Source organism: Crotalus tigris, unplaced genomic scaffold (genome assembly GCF_016545835.1).
Source record: "Crotalus tigris isolate CLP2741 ecotype Arizona unplaced genomic scaffold, ASM1654583v1 scf7180000024430.1745191, whole genome shotgun sequence".
Lineage (NCBI taxonomy): Eukaryota > Metazoa > Chordata > Lepidosauria > Squamata > Viperidae > Crotalus > Crotalus tigris.
Genome location: NW_024100597.1, coordinates 380,201 through 395,292, shown reverse-complemented (window position 1 = coordinate 395,292; position 15,092 = coordinate 380,201). Strand labels below are relative to the sequence as shown.

General features: G+C 34.6%; 1 protein-coding gene across 1 annotated transcript; it reads left to right on the top strand.

Moving 5' to 3' along the window:
• Positions 1 to 13,921: 13,921 nt before the first annotated feature.
• On the top strand, positions 13,922 to 14,183 carry STRIT1 (small transmembrane regulator of ion transport 1). The gene is made up of 2 exons (XM_039330614.1): positions 13,922 to 13,925; positions 14,083 to 14,183. Exons 1-2 carry the CDS (start codon positions 13,922 to 13,924, stop codon positions 14,181 to 14,183), a joined length of 105 nt encoding a protein of 34 aa, XP_039186548.1.
• The last annotated feature ends 909 nt before the right edge of the window (positions 14,184 to 15,092 follow it).

The following is a 15,092-nucleotide window of genomic DNA, read 5'->3' as shown; positions in this document are numbered from 1 at the left end:
GAGAGTGGAGAACCCATAGCCCAAAGATAGAACATAAACACTGCATTTAAGAGTTGGCGAATTCAATCCATAGCATATCCAGGAAGATCTCAATATACCTCTTCTTGAAACTCTAGTCACACTTTTGGTAATTATTGACTTTATGAGGTTCAATATCTAACAGTTTTGACTCACGACTGTAGGTTCTAGGAAAAAGACTTGATTTAAACAACTAAAGAAGGTCAACAGAGACAAGAACCTAGCATTGGGCAAATATCAGGGCCTTGAGAGAGCTCTGTATAAAGGCCTTTAAAAATCCAACCTATCCTTGTCAATTCAGAACTAAATTCATTCAGAAACAAGGGTGATTATGGGATTGAAATCTAAAACCCAAATATAAATATATATTTTTCTGTTTTCTTGTTCTGGTACATAACCAGGAGAAACTGTTAATGAACCTAAAATTGAATATCGGCTAAGATTTATTTCTTAATTGTATCTATGATATGAATCCTCACCACCTGCTTCTTAATATTCACAATGCTCCAACTAACCTAGGGAGAGAAACTGATCCAACCTACCCTAATTTAGAGTACACTGTAGTGACATGGGTAGCCCTAGAAATAGTTCAAATAAGTAAATAAATAGTTTGAAATTCTGGGTTTAGTCTGGTTTGAAGGCATGGACCTCTTCTTGCTAACTTTCTCCTAACAATAATTATATGCAAATACTCACAGTTTAGGAATATTGTCATCTTTAAAATTATTTATTATATCATTTCCTGAAATGGAATCCAGAGCTGAGTCATTTCCTTACTGAAATAAATGCAGAAAATAATGTAAAAATGAGAAATAGGCTGAAAATAATTTCCGCATCTCCTTTTTATTCACTCAACAAATTGCAAACTACTTGTAGGGGAGAGCAGGAGCGAAAAGTTAAGTTTTAATAAATATAATGACTAATATGCTATTAATTTGCAGTGGCATTTACCTTCCAGGGAGATCAGATCTAGTAATAAGGAACCAAGTGTGACATGACTTGTCATTAAATGCCTAGAAGGGCAAATTGATCATTTAATACCTATGCTAGTCCAGATCAGATTGTTTGCACAAAACACTTCACAGCCCTTGAGAATTTGAAGCTGAATATTAAACATCTTACTGGATGAAATAATACTGTAATAACCATACCTGTTATATTTGCAATTTATTATTTCTCCTAACTTCAGTCCTCATTATTTTTCTAATAGATACATGTCTCTCAAAAACATTCACTGGATATCTTGATTACCAATTTGGCTTTCAGTTTTAGTAAAAGACAGGATTGAAATGGATTGCATAATGTCCCATTTCAGAGATGTCAGGATAAACTAGATATCACTCTGCTTGTCAGGCAGCAAAGACTAGCTCTTTTTAGAAAGCAAACATTGTGGCACCTTTATAATGTACAGAGGAGGTAAGGTTGCATCCAAGTCCCATTAAGAATCCAGTCTCTTTTTCCTGTACATTTGCCTAGACCTGCTTTCTTTCCTCTATGCAGCCATGTGGAAAATGAGTACAAGAACTCCAGATTTATATGAGACCTCCACATTTTCTTCTCCCCTTTAATTAAAATACAAGCAGGGAAAAAATGGAGGTAAATACCTTTAAAAAGGTTAAATTTTGGCAACTGGACCAAAGTTTATTAAAACTGAGACGTTTCATTACTTATCCAAGTAAGTTCTTCAGTCAAAATGAAAATTTTGGGTGGGCAGAGAATCAGAGAGTTGTTGGAACAAACCAACTCTTGCCATACAGACTGCAGGGGGTTTCTCCCCATAATGAAACTTTTTTAGATACTTTTTTGCCTGGACGATTGAGTCTTTATTTACATATTGGAGGTAGTCTCCTGATCAATATATTTAAAGTAGTTGCTTCATTCCATTCAACAAGGATAAATCTTGAAACTTTTGAGGTAGAAATTGGGAGGGAGAGTCCCTAAGATAAAGGACCTGTGGGGCAGACTTTCTGCTCCCCCTATTTTCTGATCTAAAAAAATAAATTCATTAAAAAAATGTCTCAGTTTGCTTACCCAGAGATAGAAAGCAATAATGAGTAACAACTCATTGTAAGGGCAGATAAAGGTTGTTACTAAAGGAGGATTTGAAAGTGAGGAAAGAGTTCAGCCCTATGGATCTTTCAGCCCATTATACAGCAACTTCTAGCCATGTGCCACATATTTGTTTTTTTTAAAAAATAATTGATATTGCAATTTTGAACTTACTGTACATGCATAGGGCCTAATTTTACATCCATCCAAGTTTAAATAAACAAACTACAATTTGCTCAAAATCTAATAAGTAAATCATGGATTTTTCAAACTGCAAATTGGCACTGTATCTGAATGGGTCAAAACTTGTGATTTTATTTCATGAATTTGAAACTGTATTTCTAGTTCAGTGTTACTGTGTTTTTATGAACCCTTTGGATATATCTGATCTGTGTAATTTATTATACATTCCTGCCATAAATTTCCAAGTACAGACCTCTTCTGGCTTAGGGATTGGAGCCAACATGAGAGGCTTAACCTCTTGCCCAACATATACTCAAGCAGTTATGAAAGCAATTCCTGCCATATTGTCCCATGCGCCAGAAGGCAGCCTCAAACATTGTTATAAGTTATGTTTACTTATTTTTCATGACCCTCCTAAAATGACTTTCATTATGTCTTTTAAAACTGTACATTTCACATCTAGTTTTGCTGCCTTTAGGGAAAAAAAAATTCTTTAGCTTTCATCTAATAGTTTCTCGTATAAACTTCTGTAAAGACTGTTGTTGCCATGTCCTTGTCCAAAACAACAGGGACTGGATAGGAACCAATTTGCAAAGGTCAGCATGTCTTGTTAGGTTAGGAATGCATTGTTCGTGGTGGAAATTATTTCAAGTAGATCAGGCGTATGTGATATATATAATTAGAAGAAGTACAAGACATAGGATTGATCAGGTAAAAGTTTTTTGGCAAAACACACAAACACAAAAATGCTTCCATCAATGAATTTTTAAATTACTATTTCTGTTTAGTAACAGGACCATGTATTGTTGTATAATGACCCAAATCTTATTCCATGTGACTTATTCTCATTGGCATCAAATTCAATCTGCTTCAATATTGTCTCTTGACATATTATAAGACACCAGGTGGCATCAGATGGATGTTTAGTAGGAGAAAGCTGATGTCACATAAGGAGAAATTTTGTACATCTCCTAAATGAAATCAGCCTCAACTATTATTTAATCTGTTTTGTGCCATTTTCATGAAGAAATTCATTTCCATTTGCTTTTTAATTTTTATTTCTGAGGAATAGTCATTTGCAGCATGAAAAACTGCATTTTTGAGCCTCCGCATTCCACATGCCAAGAATGAAATTGCCTTCAAATTATTTTTAAAAGAAGAAAAAGTATCAGTGAAATTCTCATGGGATTGTGCCTTCGCTAGGAATACATTTGTTGTGCAACAATTTCCCCCATTTCTATGTGTGAATTAAATCTCAAGGCAGATAGCCTTATGAGATTTCTCTCACAAATAACTCAAAAGGTGGTGAGCCAGGGAGCCAGGGCAAGAAATGGAGTCGCAAAGAACAGCTTCTTTGCAGCAGTAAAGAAGGTCAAAACTACTGCTAGAAGAAATCAGGAAGAAAATGTAAAGCACCATGAGAATACAGTGGAAAAACCAACTCTCCTTCCTCAAGACAGAAAGAAAATTCTTAGGACATCAAAGACTTTCAGCAAAAGAAAAAGCTCTGACTCAAATAAAATTCTCATCCATGGGCTTCAACCATTTTCTTTAAGTCAGCAAATCTCAGCAAAGCAAAAATTCATATACAGGTAGTCTTTGACTTACAACAGTTCATTTAGTGATCATTTAAAGTTACAACGGCACTGAAAAAAGTGATTTATGACTTTTTCACACAACTGTTGCAGCATCCCCATGGTCACATGATCAAAATTCAGATGCTTGGCAATTGGTTCATATTTATGACAGTTTCACTATCCTGGGGTCATGTGATCACCTTTTGCGACCTTCTGAGAAGCAAAGTCAATGGGGAAGCCAGATTCACTTAACAATCTTATAATAATAATAATAATAGTAAAGTTGGAAGGGACCTTGGAGGTCATCTAGTCCAACCTCCTGCTCAGGCAGGAAACCCTACACCATTTCGGACAAATGGCTGTCCAGTCTCTTATTAAAAACTTCCAGTGTTGGAGCATTTACTGCTTTTGGAGGCAGGTTGTTCCACTGATTAATTGTTCTCACTGTCAGGAAGTTTCTCCGTATTTCTAGGTTGCTTCTCTCCTTGATTAGTTTCCACCCATTGCTTCTTGTCCTGCCTTCGGGTGCTTTGGAAAATAGCTTGACTCCCTCTTCTTTATGGCAGCCCCTGAGATATTGGAATACTGCTATCATGTCCCCCCTTGTCCTTCTCTTCGTTAAACTTGTCACTAACTTAATAACTGCAGAGATTCACTTAACAACTTTGGCAAGAAAAGTCATACAAAGGGGCAAAACTCACTTAACAAATGTCTTGCTTAACAACCAAAATTTTGGGCTCAGTTGTGATTGTACATTAAGGATTACCTGTACTTGCTTGCTATGATTAAAAATTAGGGGGAGCTGGTCTGAAAAAAGATGGCAGCTTGAATTCATTACCACAAGCAAGATGTAGGATTAAAGTTTAAAAGAATTTCTTCATATGGGACATCCAAGCTATACTCAAACCCAAAGTCAGATATAATATCTGCAACTCTACATGCCTAATTCTAGTATGTGAATCAAGCTCCTATGTGGAAGTAACTGGGGTCTTTTTAATGGTTTCTTCCATATTAGGAACAGGCATAGTGAATTTAAAGGGCAACTTCCTTAACACTATTTTTTTCTGACTCTTGAATAAAGATATGTGAATGCTGGCAATCCAGAGAGAAACAGGTGCAGAGCATTCTAAATATTGCTCTATTTAAAGCTGCCCCAAAGCTCGGAGTTACAACAACAGTCTCAGAGGATTATATCAGGTTTGTTTAGACACACAAGAGAACAATGGCCAGAACAGGTATTGTACAGGGCTATATATTTTTGAGATGTTTTTTGTAAAACTCTATAATGCAAATAAGTGTGCAGTTTCTATTAAATATGGGTTTTGAATAATCTGTCTCCTTCAAATTTAAGGGTTTTTTTTACACAGTTGATATTATTACTCTTACCTGAATTACTTTAATGTTTTGTAATTTTATGAGCATTTGGGAGAAGGATGTTTAAAGGTGAGATCGCTGATGCTTTCAAGAAAAAATACTTCAAACCTGAGCATAATAATTATTTGCTCTACAATGAATCAAATTGTTAAATTACATTGCATAACTAGATTATTGAAACAAGGTAAAATTTTAAAATAAAGCTCAGTATGCTCAATGCATAGATTTTCAGATGCTGGAATCAAATAAATGCTGTTTACTTGTGACAATTTTGTTCAGTGTTTAATAATAGCAATGAATACTATAGCTTTCTCGCCAATTGTCAACAGCGAAGAAGTCAATATGAGTGTTATATCTGTTGTGTATTAGCAAATTGTTTAGCACATTTTCATTTGTATGAGCATTGGGGGAGATTTATAGTAGCTTTGTAATATTTGATTTCTAAATATGCAAATATTCAAATGTACTGAAATAAGAAAACTCCTGAAAGTAGATGGCAGTACAATTATTACACTTCAGAAATGTGGAGGATTGTTTGTTTGTTCAGTGGAGAGCTCTCTATAGACTTACAGGTACTTACTGTACTTACAGCATATATAGTTCTAAGCAGAATGAGGGGAAGAAGAAAATTCAGACCTACAACACTATCCAAATTTTGGAGCTATTTTTAATTATTTTCCCCCTAGAGTTGAACTTGATTCATTTTTGTGCACAGAAAAAAAAGCATGTATCTTGGCTTCTGTTTCAAATAGCAAAATAATTTGGGCCAACACAGAATCAAATGCAGAAGTTTCACCAGATTTGAAAAAAATGGCAGATGAATGTCATTTGTGATGCAGAAAAGATTCTGTGGACATGAATCATGAAATCCAAATACATTCTTGCTAGTTGTAATAATTTGTTGCATTACTGAAAGTACTTTTTTATAATATTTTATTAGTTTTCTAATTTTACAATTAAGTATTTAAAAAGCAATGTGGTGACTGGGTTAATCAATAGTTCAATAACATACATAAATCTTTAGTATAAATCTCAAGTTACAACATCAGATATTTCTTCCCTTTTCCCCTTAGTATCTACTATCTCATATTAGGCTAATATAGTTCTTATTATTATCAACTAAGTAAAAACATCTTTGTTACATTTATCAATAATTTTTAGCGTATACATATCGTAATTGTGTTTGCATTCAATCCTTATATATAATCAATGTCATGTTTTTGCTTTTTTCCCAAGCTTTAATGTTCCATCAATATTCAAATTAACATTTGGTATTTATAATTTCCAAGCTTTAGGTAACCAAAGTTTCCCTTATCTCAACTTCTTCCTTTTTCCCTTTTCATAACAAAATCTAATATTCTAAATACACATCTTATCTATTTAAATATAGTCTTGTTCTGTTTTCCAAAAGTTATCTATTTTCCACCACAGTAAACCATCTAATTAATAATACAATATCCCCTCAAATCAAAACCATTATATGTATTGTCTGGATTAACCAACAAATCAGTAATATACATTTTTTTTTTAGGTCTAATTTTTAAAAAGCTCAAATACTCCCTCTCTTTTTCTGGTAATATCTATTATCTCATATTGAAGAAACAGAATTCTTATTTTCAACTGGTTTCCAAATATTTTATATTAGGTGACCAAAATTTCACTTACCTCAACTTTTCCCTTTTTCCCTTTTCATACCAAAGTCTATTAATCTTGTTACACATCTTACCTATTCGATTATAATGTTACTTTATTTTCTAAAAATTACCTATTTCCCACCATATTCAACCCTCTAGTTAGTAATATGATATCCCCTCTAATAAATCAAAACCATTATTTTCTTCAGCCTTACTCTGGCTTTTTTCCTTTGCCAACTAACCTCCCATGTCAGTGCTTTTGAATCATCAAATAGTTCTCCCTCTATTATTATATATATTATTTGGAATAAGAAAGACCATTTGGTTGAAGTTTTTTTGGAAGAACTAGCCCATTTGTATTCATTAAATCTCCTCCCTATTACTCTAATTTCCCACAATTGTCTCGATAGGCTTATCTTCCATTCAATCCGTTCTTCCTTTTCCTCAAATTTCTTCTGATTTTTGTAAAAAGTCTTTTCCATTTTCATTTTTGTCACTCCCTTTTCTGATTTTTCTGTTGGTTGGATCTGTTGGTCAATTGGGTCCTCTGTCTTAGTGTTTAGTTGTTCCACTTTTCCTGTTATTTCCTGCGTTATTAGTTCTTTGATTGTAGTCAAGATCTGAGTTTGTATATTTAAGCTGGCATCTTGTTCCTTTATGTTGCATCTTATTTTGTCAGCTGAAAGAATGGTTGTGTGTATTAATTTCAACATGGAAAGAATTTTTTCCTGATCTTCATCCATATTTTCTTAATAGTACGCTAAGTTGAAGATTTTAGAACCAAACGTTAAAAATAGTTTCTTGTTTTTTATAGCTAGGTATGGGTCATCTATTTCACGTGTTATAGGTGGTCTTTATAGCAGAAATTGTTTGTCAAGTGAGAGTTTATTGTCCAAGGTATTCCATCATCTCTTATAATAACATATGCTTTTCATGTAAAGAAATAGGAAAATAATTCCTGAAGTATAGCTCTGAAAGCCAGTAAAAGTTTACATTCATAGTTCAAACACACCACATATGCCGTCCAGAAGTTCCTTCTTTGCAGCTGAGTTTTTCACAGATGGTAACTGTCAAGGTCAGTTTTTCTGGGCTTCAAGTCAAGTCTCTTTTAGGCAATAACAAATTGTAATAGCATACTTTGCCACAAGATGTCACAAATGCGTTTAAAGCTTTTAAGTCCAAAGTTTTTATAATAGATACAAAACAAACATCTCCAATGAGAATAGGAACATTTTTAGTCCCCAGGTTTCAAAAGCATATACATCCAATTAGATTAAAATTTTTCTTATACTTGCTCTGTTTCCCCCAGGTAGTTAGTTGCTGCTTTTCTTAGAGGGTGGGATAGAAATTCCCTTCCCTCTCTCCTCACAGGGGATAAAATTCTATAGGCAGCTTTTACAGGAAAAAATACTTAAAGTCTTAAAGAGAGGATCAGATCTCACCCAGTTTCATCTGTGTTGCTTTAAAGGTGCTTGGTGGTGATTTTGACTTCAGCTGTCAGCAGCTTAATGATGAGCCATATTGTTATGGCCGGTCTTTCCCCCACTGGTTGGAGGGCTTCCCTGGATCAAACGGAAGGGCCGCCACTATCCCACAATCAAGCAGGGGTCCCCTCCTTACTTGTCGCCCCTACAGGGTGACTTTCGACGCTTTCCAGGGTTCCCTAGCAGAACAAAATTAGATGTGAAAGATGGTGCTCATCTTCCAGTGTCTGTGGTGCTGCGATGGCAAACCGGAAGTTCCCATTACTGAAAATATTTATGAAAGAGTGAGACAAAGATGCTGATATTTATCTATTTTCATTTATTTCATTACATAAATTGTTTGCAGTTCATCACTTAGCTAATTAACATTACTGACAAGATCTATGTTACTCCCTTGTTTAATTAGAGAAGAAATGGCCTTGGTGTTTGAAAATACTGGTAGTCACTATTTACCTTAACTCAGATGGCTATAATAATTATGAATTGTATTATGACAGACAACTCCTCTCTCTCTCCCTTCCTTCCTTTGCTGGAAAATCTTATTTTGATTGGTAAACATATAACCATATCACCCAGCAATAGATTTTGGATTTTGTTAAGACATTTTTTTGCACTTTTAGGCAAAACCATTAATATTAATTATATTAGCCATTAATATTTAACACATTAATACTACTGTAAAGTTGTAAATCAGTTTGTACAAGGCTAGATCAAGCGTTAAAAATGTCTTCAAAATTCTTGGATAAATAAAGATGTTTTTTTCTCTATAATTCTGATGCATTTTCAAGGAGCTTTCTATCTTTCTTTGTGATGGTTGCTCTCAGTGGAAATTTTGATATAATGATGTTTTGATTTTGCCAGACACCTGGCAATTTCTGGATGGCAGTTTTTTCAAGTTTAGAATTTTAAAATACATATGAGAATATTTTCAGCATCATATGGAACTGAGTCTCCAGAGACAAACTGTAATGTTTGTGTTTGTGTGCATTCTCATGCACGTGCATAAATATGTGTGTTCAAGTTATACTGGAAATTCAACAGATTAAACAAAACTGTCATAAACTTGAATCCTAAGAACTAGGAATGAAAGAAGGAACTATAATAGAAGTGTTCAGTAAAAAACATAATGCAATATATGTTCTTCAACAATAAAAGAAAAAGATGGATAAAGTAACTAAATTACAGCATTTAAGTTTTAGAGAAAAACCTTAGGCAACTCTTAATAAAAAAAACTATCTATGATCAGACCATTTTTTTTTGTGAAATGCAGTCCTTTTATGTGTAGAAAATGTTCTCTACTTGCAGAGTAACTTGTAACCCAAGTCAAAAGGATTTATTTGTTTTCTCTTGTTTCTACGGGGTAATATCCAATACATGGATCAGAATACTCTGAACAACTCATTGTGAGAGTAGATTGTACCCTGTTGAAACCCCTACATTAAATTTTGTGGCTAGCATACTTCACTCTAAAAAAAGATGAGACAGAGGGAGCCTTGCAACTTTTTTTTACAATAAATTCAAAACAGAAATGTTTTAAGAGAGAAAGAGATACAAGCATACATTCAACAATGCACTGGCCAAAAAAACAGATATAACAAATGGAAAAGGTAAGGAATATAAATTTTGGTTGACTGATAGACTCTCAATAGAATATAGTTGTTCTGGCCCTGCATGGATAATCTGAAGATCACATGGCAAGTGAACAAAAGATTCTCTGAGATCTTGCATCTGCTGGACTCCCATGAAACTGGACAGAAATGAACCCATCCTAAGAAATCCTTTCTGGACTTCAACATGTTCCTTCAACATGGTGATGGTTTGATGTGGGATCTGCATATTTACCATGGCTGCTAATTGGTAGATCCCTCTCCACAATGAAATGGTCAGCACAGGTGAACCATTACACTGAGCTGGCACAAGCCAGAAAACAATATTTTTGGTACACAATAAGTAAAAAAGGGGTTGAGGTTACCTTTTGTGGAAGGGCTGTTGTGAGTAGAGGATTTGTGCCAGTGCCAAAATCTAGGTCACTACTAGATATCAAAGGGAGTTTTCTCTATTTCTTTCTTCCTTCTACTGGGAATCTAGATTTTGTCACCGTAGGTATAGCTACCTCCATCAAGGACTTATGCAGATTTATACTCAAAAGGCAATTAATTGTACTGAACCAGTTTTAATTTTGCCTTAGATTTTATTAGGTAAATGGTATATCACAATGTTTCTGATACTGAAATAGAGATAACAGACAGGAAAATCATTCAGTAGTCCATCATGTTTATTAATATAGCATGCTTTTCCTGACCAATGGAAATTCACACTATTATGCTTAACTCATCTTGAGAGATTATTTTCTGTGGGCTACCCACTTAGTTAAATGTAGGACAATGGTTTCAGAAAATAGCGTTTGAGGGTTTTTTGGCAAGTGGCACTGTAAGTACCTAAGTTTTGATCTTTAGGGAGTCTCCCCATTAGCATTTTGAGCAAGCTTTTGTTCCCACGGCATCAATTAAGCTGGTTTATTTCCAGTCTGCTATAACATAGTTGAAACAGCTTCAAAGCTGTTTTTTGTTTGATTTTTCTTGGCAGGTGATGGGATGCAATATGACTCACTTCCCGTTTGCCGAAGGAAACTTTTGTTTCACACCTTTTTGGGGATTCCAGGCCTTACATCCTGGAAGATAAATTCTGATTTTATAGTTTTGCAGCTCCCCCTCACCCTTTCCCAAGTGAAACAATTAGTGTGACGTTAGCTTTGTGTAGAGTGCTAAACTTCTGAGGTTTCATTCTTTGTCTGACCGACTCATTCCTTTGGGTGGAAGAGATTTTTCTCAACAGGTCAAGTCAGCAGTAATGGGGACCATCACAATATACCCTATAATGGTGCTGAGGGTTTGGGAAATAAAAATAATATTATAAAAGTTTCATCACACATTTCATTGCTTTGATGTAATTACAGAATGTGGCAGACATCTATATAAACTAGTCTAAAGATTTATCTGGTGGGACAATAAGATAGAATAGTAGTACATTCATTAGTGGCAAAGTTTGGAATATAGGTAGAACCTGACACGATGAAGCCCAGGTTCATTTTAGTTGAGTATGTTTGTTTCTTGTAGATGCTTCTTCTTTGCAAGTAGGAAGTTGAGAAAGAAACTTCTCCCATTGTGGGTCCTCTATAGCTGGCTACTTGAAGGCATGCTGCTCCCAGTACAGTTGTATTACTGAGCCTTCTGAATAATACTCTTGATAAGTGTTTTTCAAACTTGGCAGATATATATATATCCCCAATATGAAAGTGTCCCAACCTGCTGTGTTTCTAAACACAACACAAAAATAGAAAGAAAGAAAGAAAGAAAGAGAAAGAAAGAAAGAAAGAAAGAAAGAAAGAGAAAGAAAGAAAGAAAGAAGAAAGAAAGAAAGAAATGCTAATTTTGGATGGGCTTCCCAAGACATTCATTTTGGCAAACAGCAGTCATGTTTCCCCAAATCGTGTCAGCTATTTGCTTGCTTGCTTATAATAATTCCCGTAGAATAATTTTTTCCCCAGCCACCTGTTGTCTGACTCCTGACACAGGGAAGCTCTGCAGGATATCTCTGACTCTTTGATTGTCATTATCTGATTTGCACTAAACTGAATTTTTGTTAAAAAAGCATATTGATGGATTCGTTCTTTTTATAGCTCTTTATTATTCTTTTCTATCTTATTCCAGAAGGTATTTTATAAACAAATACCATAACGGATGGGTAGGTTATCTAGTTGAGTTGGCTTCTGTATGCTTATCTCAGGGACTTTATATACTTCTAGACATACACGAATCAGATAATTAGCCAAATGATATTATTTCCACAAGAATTTACTTACTGCATCTAATAAGAATATTAAAAATAAGAATAAACAGCAATAATTTAATTTATTCCATGGGAGAACCTAAGATTTTCTAAGGCTTGGGTATGTTCCTAAAAACATCCCTGAGTTTCATTAGATTATAAATTCACTGTAACAGAAGGACAAAATTTAAACGTGCAGGAGCATTGCTATTAAAAGCTTGCTTCTTTATTTAATATTTCTAGGTCAACCTTCTCCCAACAGATTCTGGGCAGCAAATAATAAAACAGCAATGATTCAATTAAAACAAGCAACCAATGAAATAAAATTCCTTTTCAAAAACAAAAACATCATGCTGATCCTAGTGACCTTGAGCCAAAGGCATGATTAAATTTAGCAAATGTAACATGTTTGCAAAAAGCCAGTAGTGTTGAAACTGCACATACTTATGGGAATTCCATAAACTGGAGGCTACTGCTGGAGAAGGCCTTATACTTTGACTATACTCCACTTATTACAGAAAATGAGGTGGAGGAACTCTTAATAAATTCTCTTGTGAAGTATAAACCCTTCCAGTATCTCCAGCTTGACTCATAGTAGTGACGTACAATTGGATGATATCAAGGTATCATTTACACCTCATCCTAAATCAAAGGGATGGCCTCCCTTCTTGAAGATATTAAATAATACAGGGGAGCCCTAAGAAAAAACACATTGGAGCAATCAGGGTATTGAGTGTTTTTCCTCTAGCACCACTGATTGGTATCATTCAGATAGGAGAATAGTGCCTCCCATTCCTCTCAGATAAACTTTAATTCGTTTTTTTCTTTATTTATGCTCTTTATTATTTTGTTTTCTGTTCAATAGATCTGATTGTTGGAGGCCGCCTGGACAAGTCCCTGCAGTTTTCTGGGCAAGATTTTTCAGAAATGGGCTTCCTAGGGCTGGAGAGACAGTGACTGGCCCAAAGTTATCCACCTGGCTTCAGGCCGAAAGAGGAACTAGAACTCATGGTCTCCCAATTTCTAGCCTGATACCTTAACCAGTACACTAAACTGGCTTTTATTTTACTATGCTAGAAGTAGCCTATACATGATTTAAAGAAGAACTGTAGTAAAGCCACACATTGAATCAGTTAGCTCCTGGAGTAGCAACAGAAAACAGAAACTAGACAATTGTCTGTCCTTAGAGTATGAATGGAATTGTGTGAAAGGAAGAAATATCCAGGTACAATAAATGCTATTATTTATAGATCATGTTGAAATGCAAGTACTGTTTCCACGATTACATGATATAAAACATTTTTTAAGTCCTGAATCTGGATGTGTGGATTTTTTGTACTAGTCTACCTTGTGGGACCAGAGATAAACTTTATAGTTTATCAACTATAAAACTGTTCATGATATATGACCTGGTTATTTGAGATCAGTCAGAGTATTTGGGTCCTATCACTTAAGCAATGTCATCTAAAGCAGAAGTCCCCAACCTTTTGGGCACCAAGGACTAGTTCCATGGAGAGAGGTTTTTTCATGGACTGGAGGATGCGTGGTTTTGTGTGCTGCCTGCATCTCGTGGATGGGGCTCTGTTTGTGCAGCCCAGTTGCTGGCATGCTGCGGCCCGCTACTGATCCACGGACTGGGGGTTGGGGACCCCTGATCTAGAGGGACCTAGGAGGTTATGTTCTCTGGCTTGATATCTGCCCTCAATACACAATTTGAATATCATTCTGAACATCTAATTTAATATATTTAAATGGCAACTCTTAAAATGTTACTATGGGTAATATTTGTAAAGAATATATCATATGCGTTATTAAGTAAAGAATGTATCCCAAATGTTCATTTTAGTGAGCTGCAAATTTTGCTTAAAGTCAATCATATTTTTTAAAATTTTATTTTCCCATCTTGTAAATAAAATCTTCATTCTTTCTCCTTAGAGGCACAGCCATTGCCATATTCCAAGTATGTTGTACCTGTTCTTCTCATGATTGGCTGGATTGCTGGTTGTGCATTAATGGTTTATTATGTCTTCTCTTAAAAAAAGGTAAGTTGTGGCAACATTACATCTACAACATTATGAACTGCACATTTCATTACTAGAATGTATTAACTAGTTTTTTTTGTTATACAGGAAAGAAGACTTTGCAAACAAACCTGAAGGCCAATGAAGATGGTCTGTTTCTTAGTTTAAAAATATCCCAGGCAAATACTACTTTGATAACCTTAACAATGACAACATAATACAATTTATACATTTTGTCTTCCAGATCTTAATAGAAAACAAATAAACAAATCAGTTTTGTATATATATGTAACTTTCAATGAAAATTGCATTAGACATTTGGTAATAGAACAATACTGGTCCATATCCTGGCACCATTTTATACTGTGATATCTATAGAAAAAAGCATTGTTATTTGCCCTATGTTTAGAGGCAATGTAGAAATTCATATATTTTGTTGCTTATAGTTAGAAAACAGTTAATTGATTGCTTCATAGCTGTGTTTTCCCTACATTATATACTTCTATAATAATATTTTTAAATGTTTGGGGGACTCTTAATTTTGTTTCATAAGAAGCATATTTTTTTAAAAAAACAATGGTAATAGTCTGCCATGAAATGAAAGATAATATTTGAGGTTATATTTCATTGGTCTTGATTACTTTTAAGAATAATCATCACAAAAGTTTAGCAGATTGGGCAAATCTTTATAGCTGTTTATTCTAATGGCTCTTCTACTTTATTTCTAGTACTTTGACTATAAAATCTTAAAAATTACCACACTTGTCTAAATCTAACAAACTTCCTTATGTTATGTTAAAGAATTGTAATCTACTATACATATTGTCCAATTAATAGGCTGTCGATAGTTTTAATAAATGTTGAGGCCACTGGTGGCTCTTTTCCAATTCAATTTAGGGTAACCGCTCTTCCTTTTCCAAAATC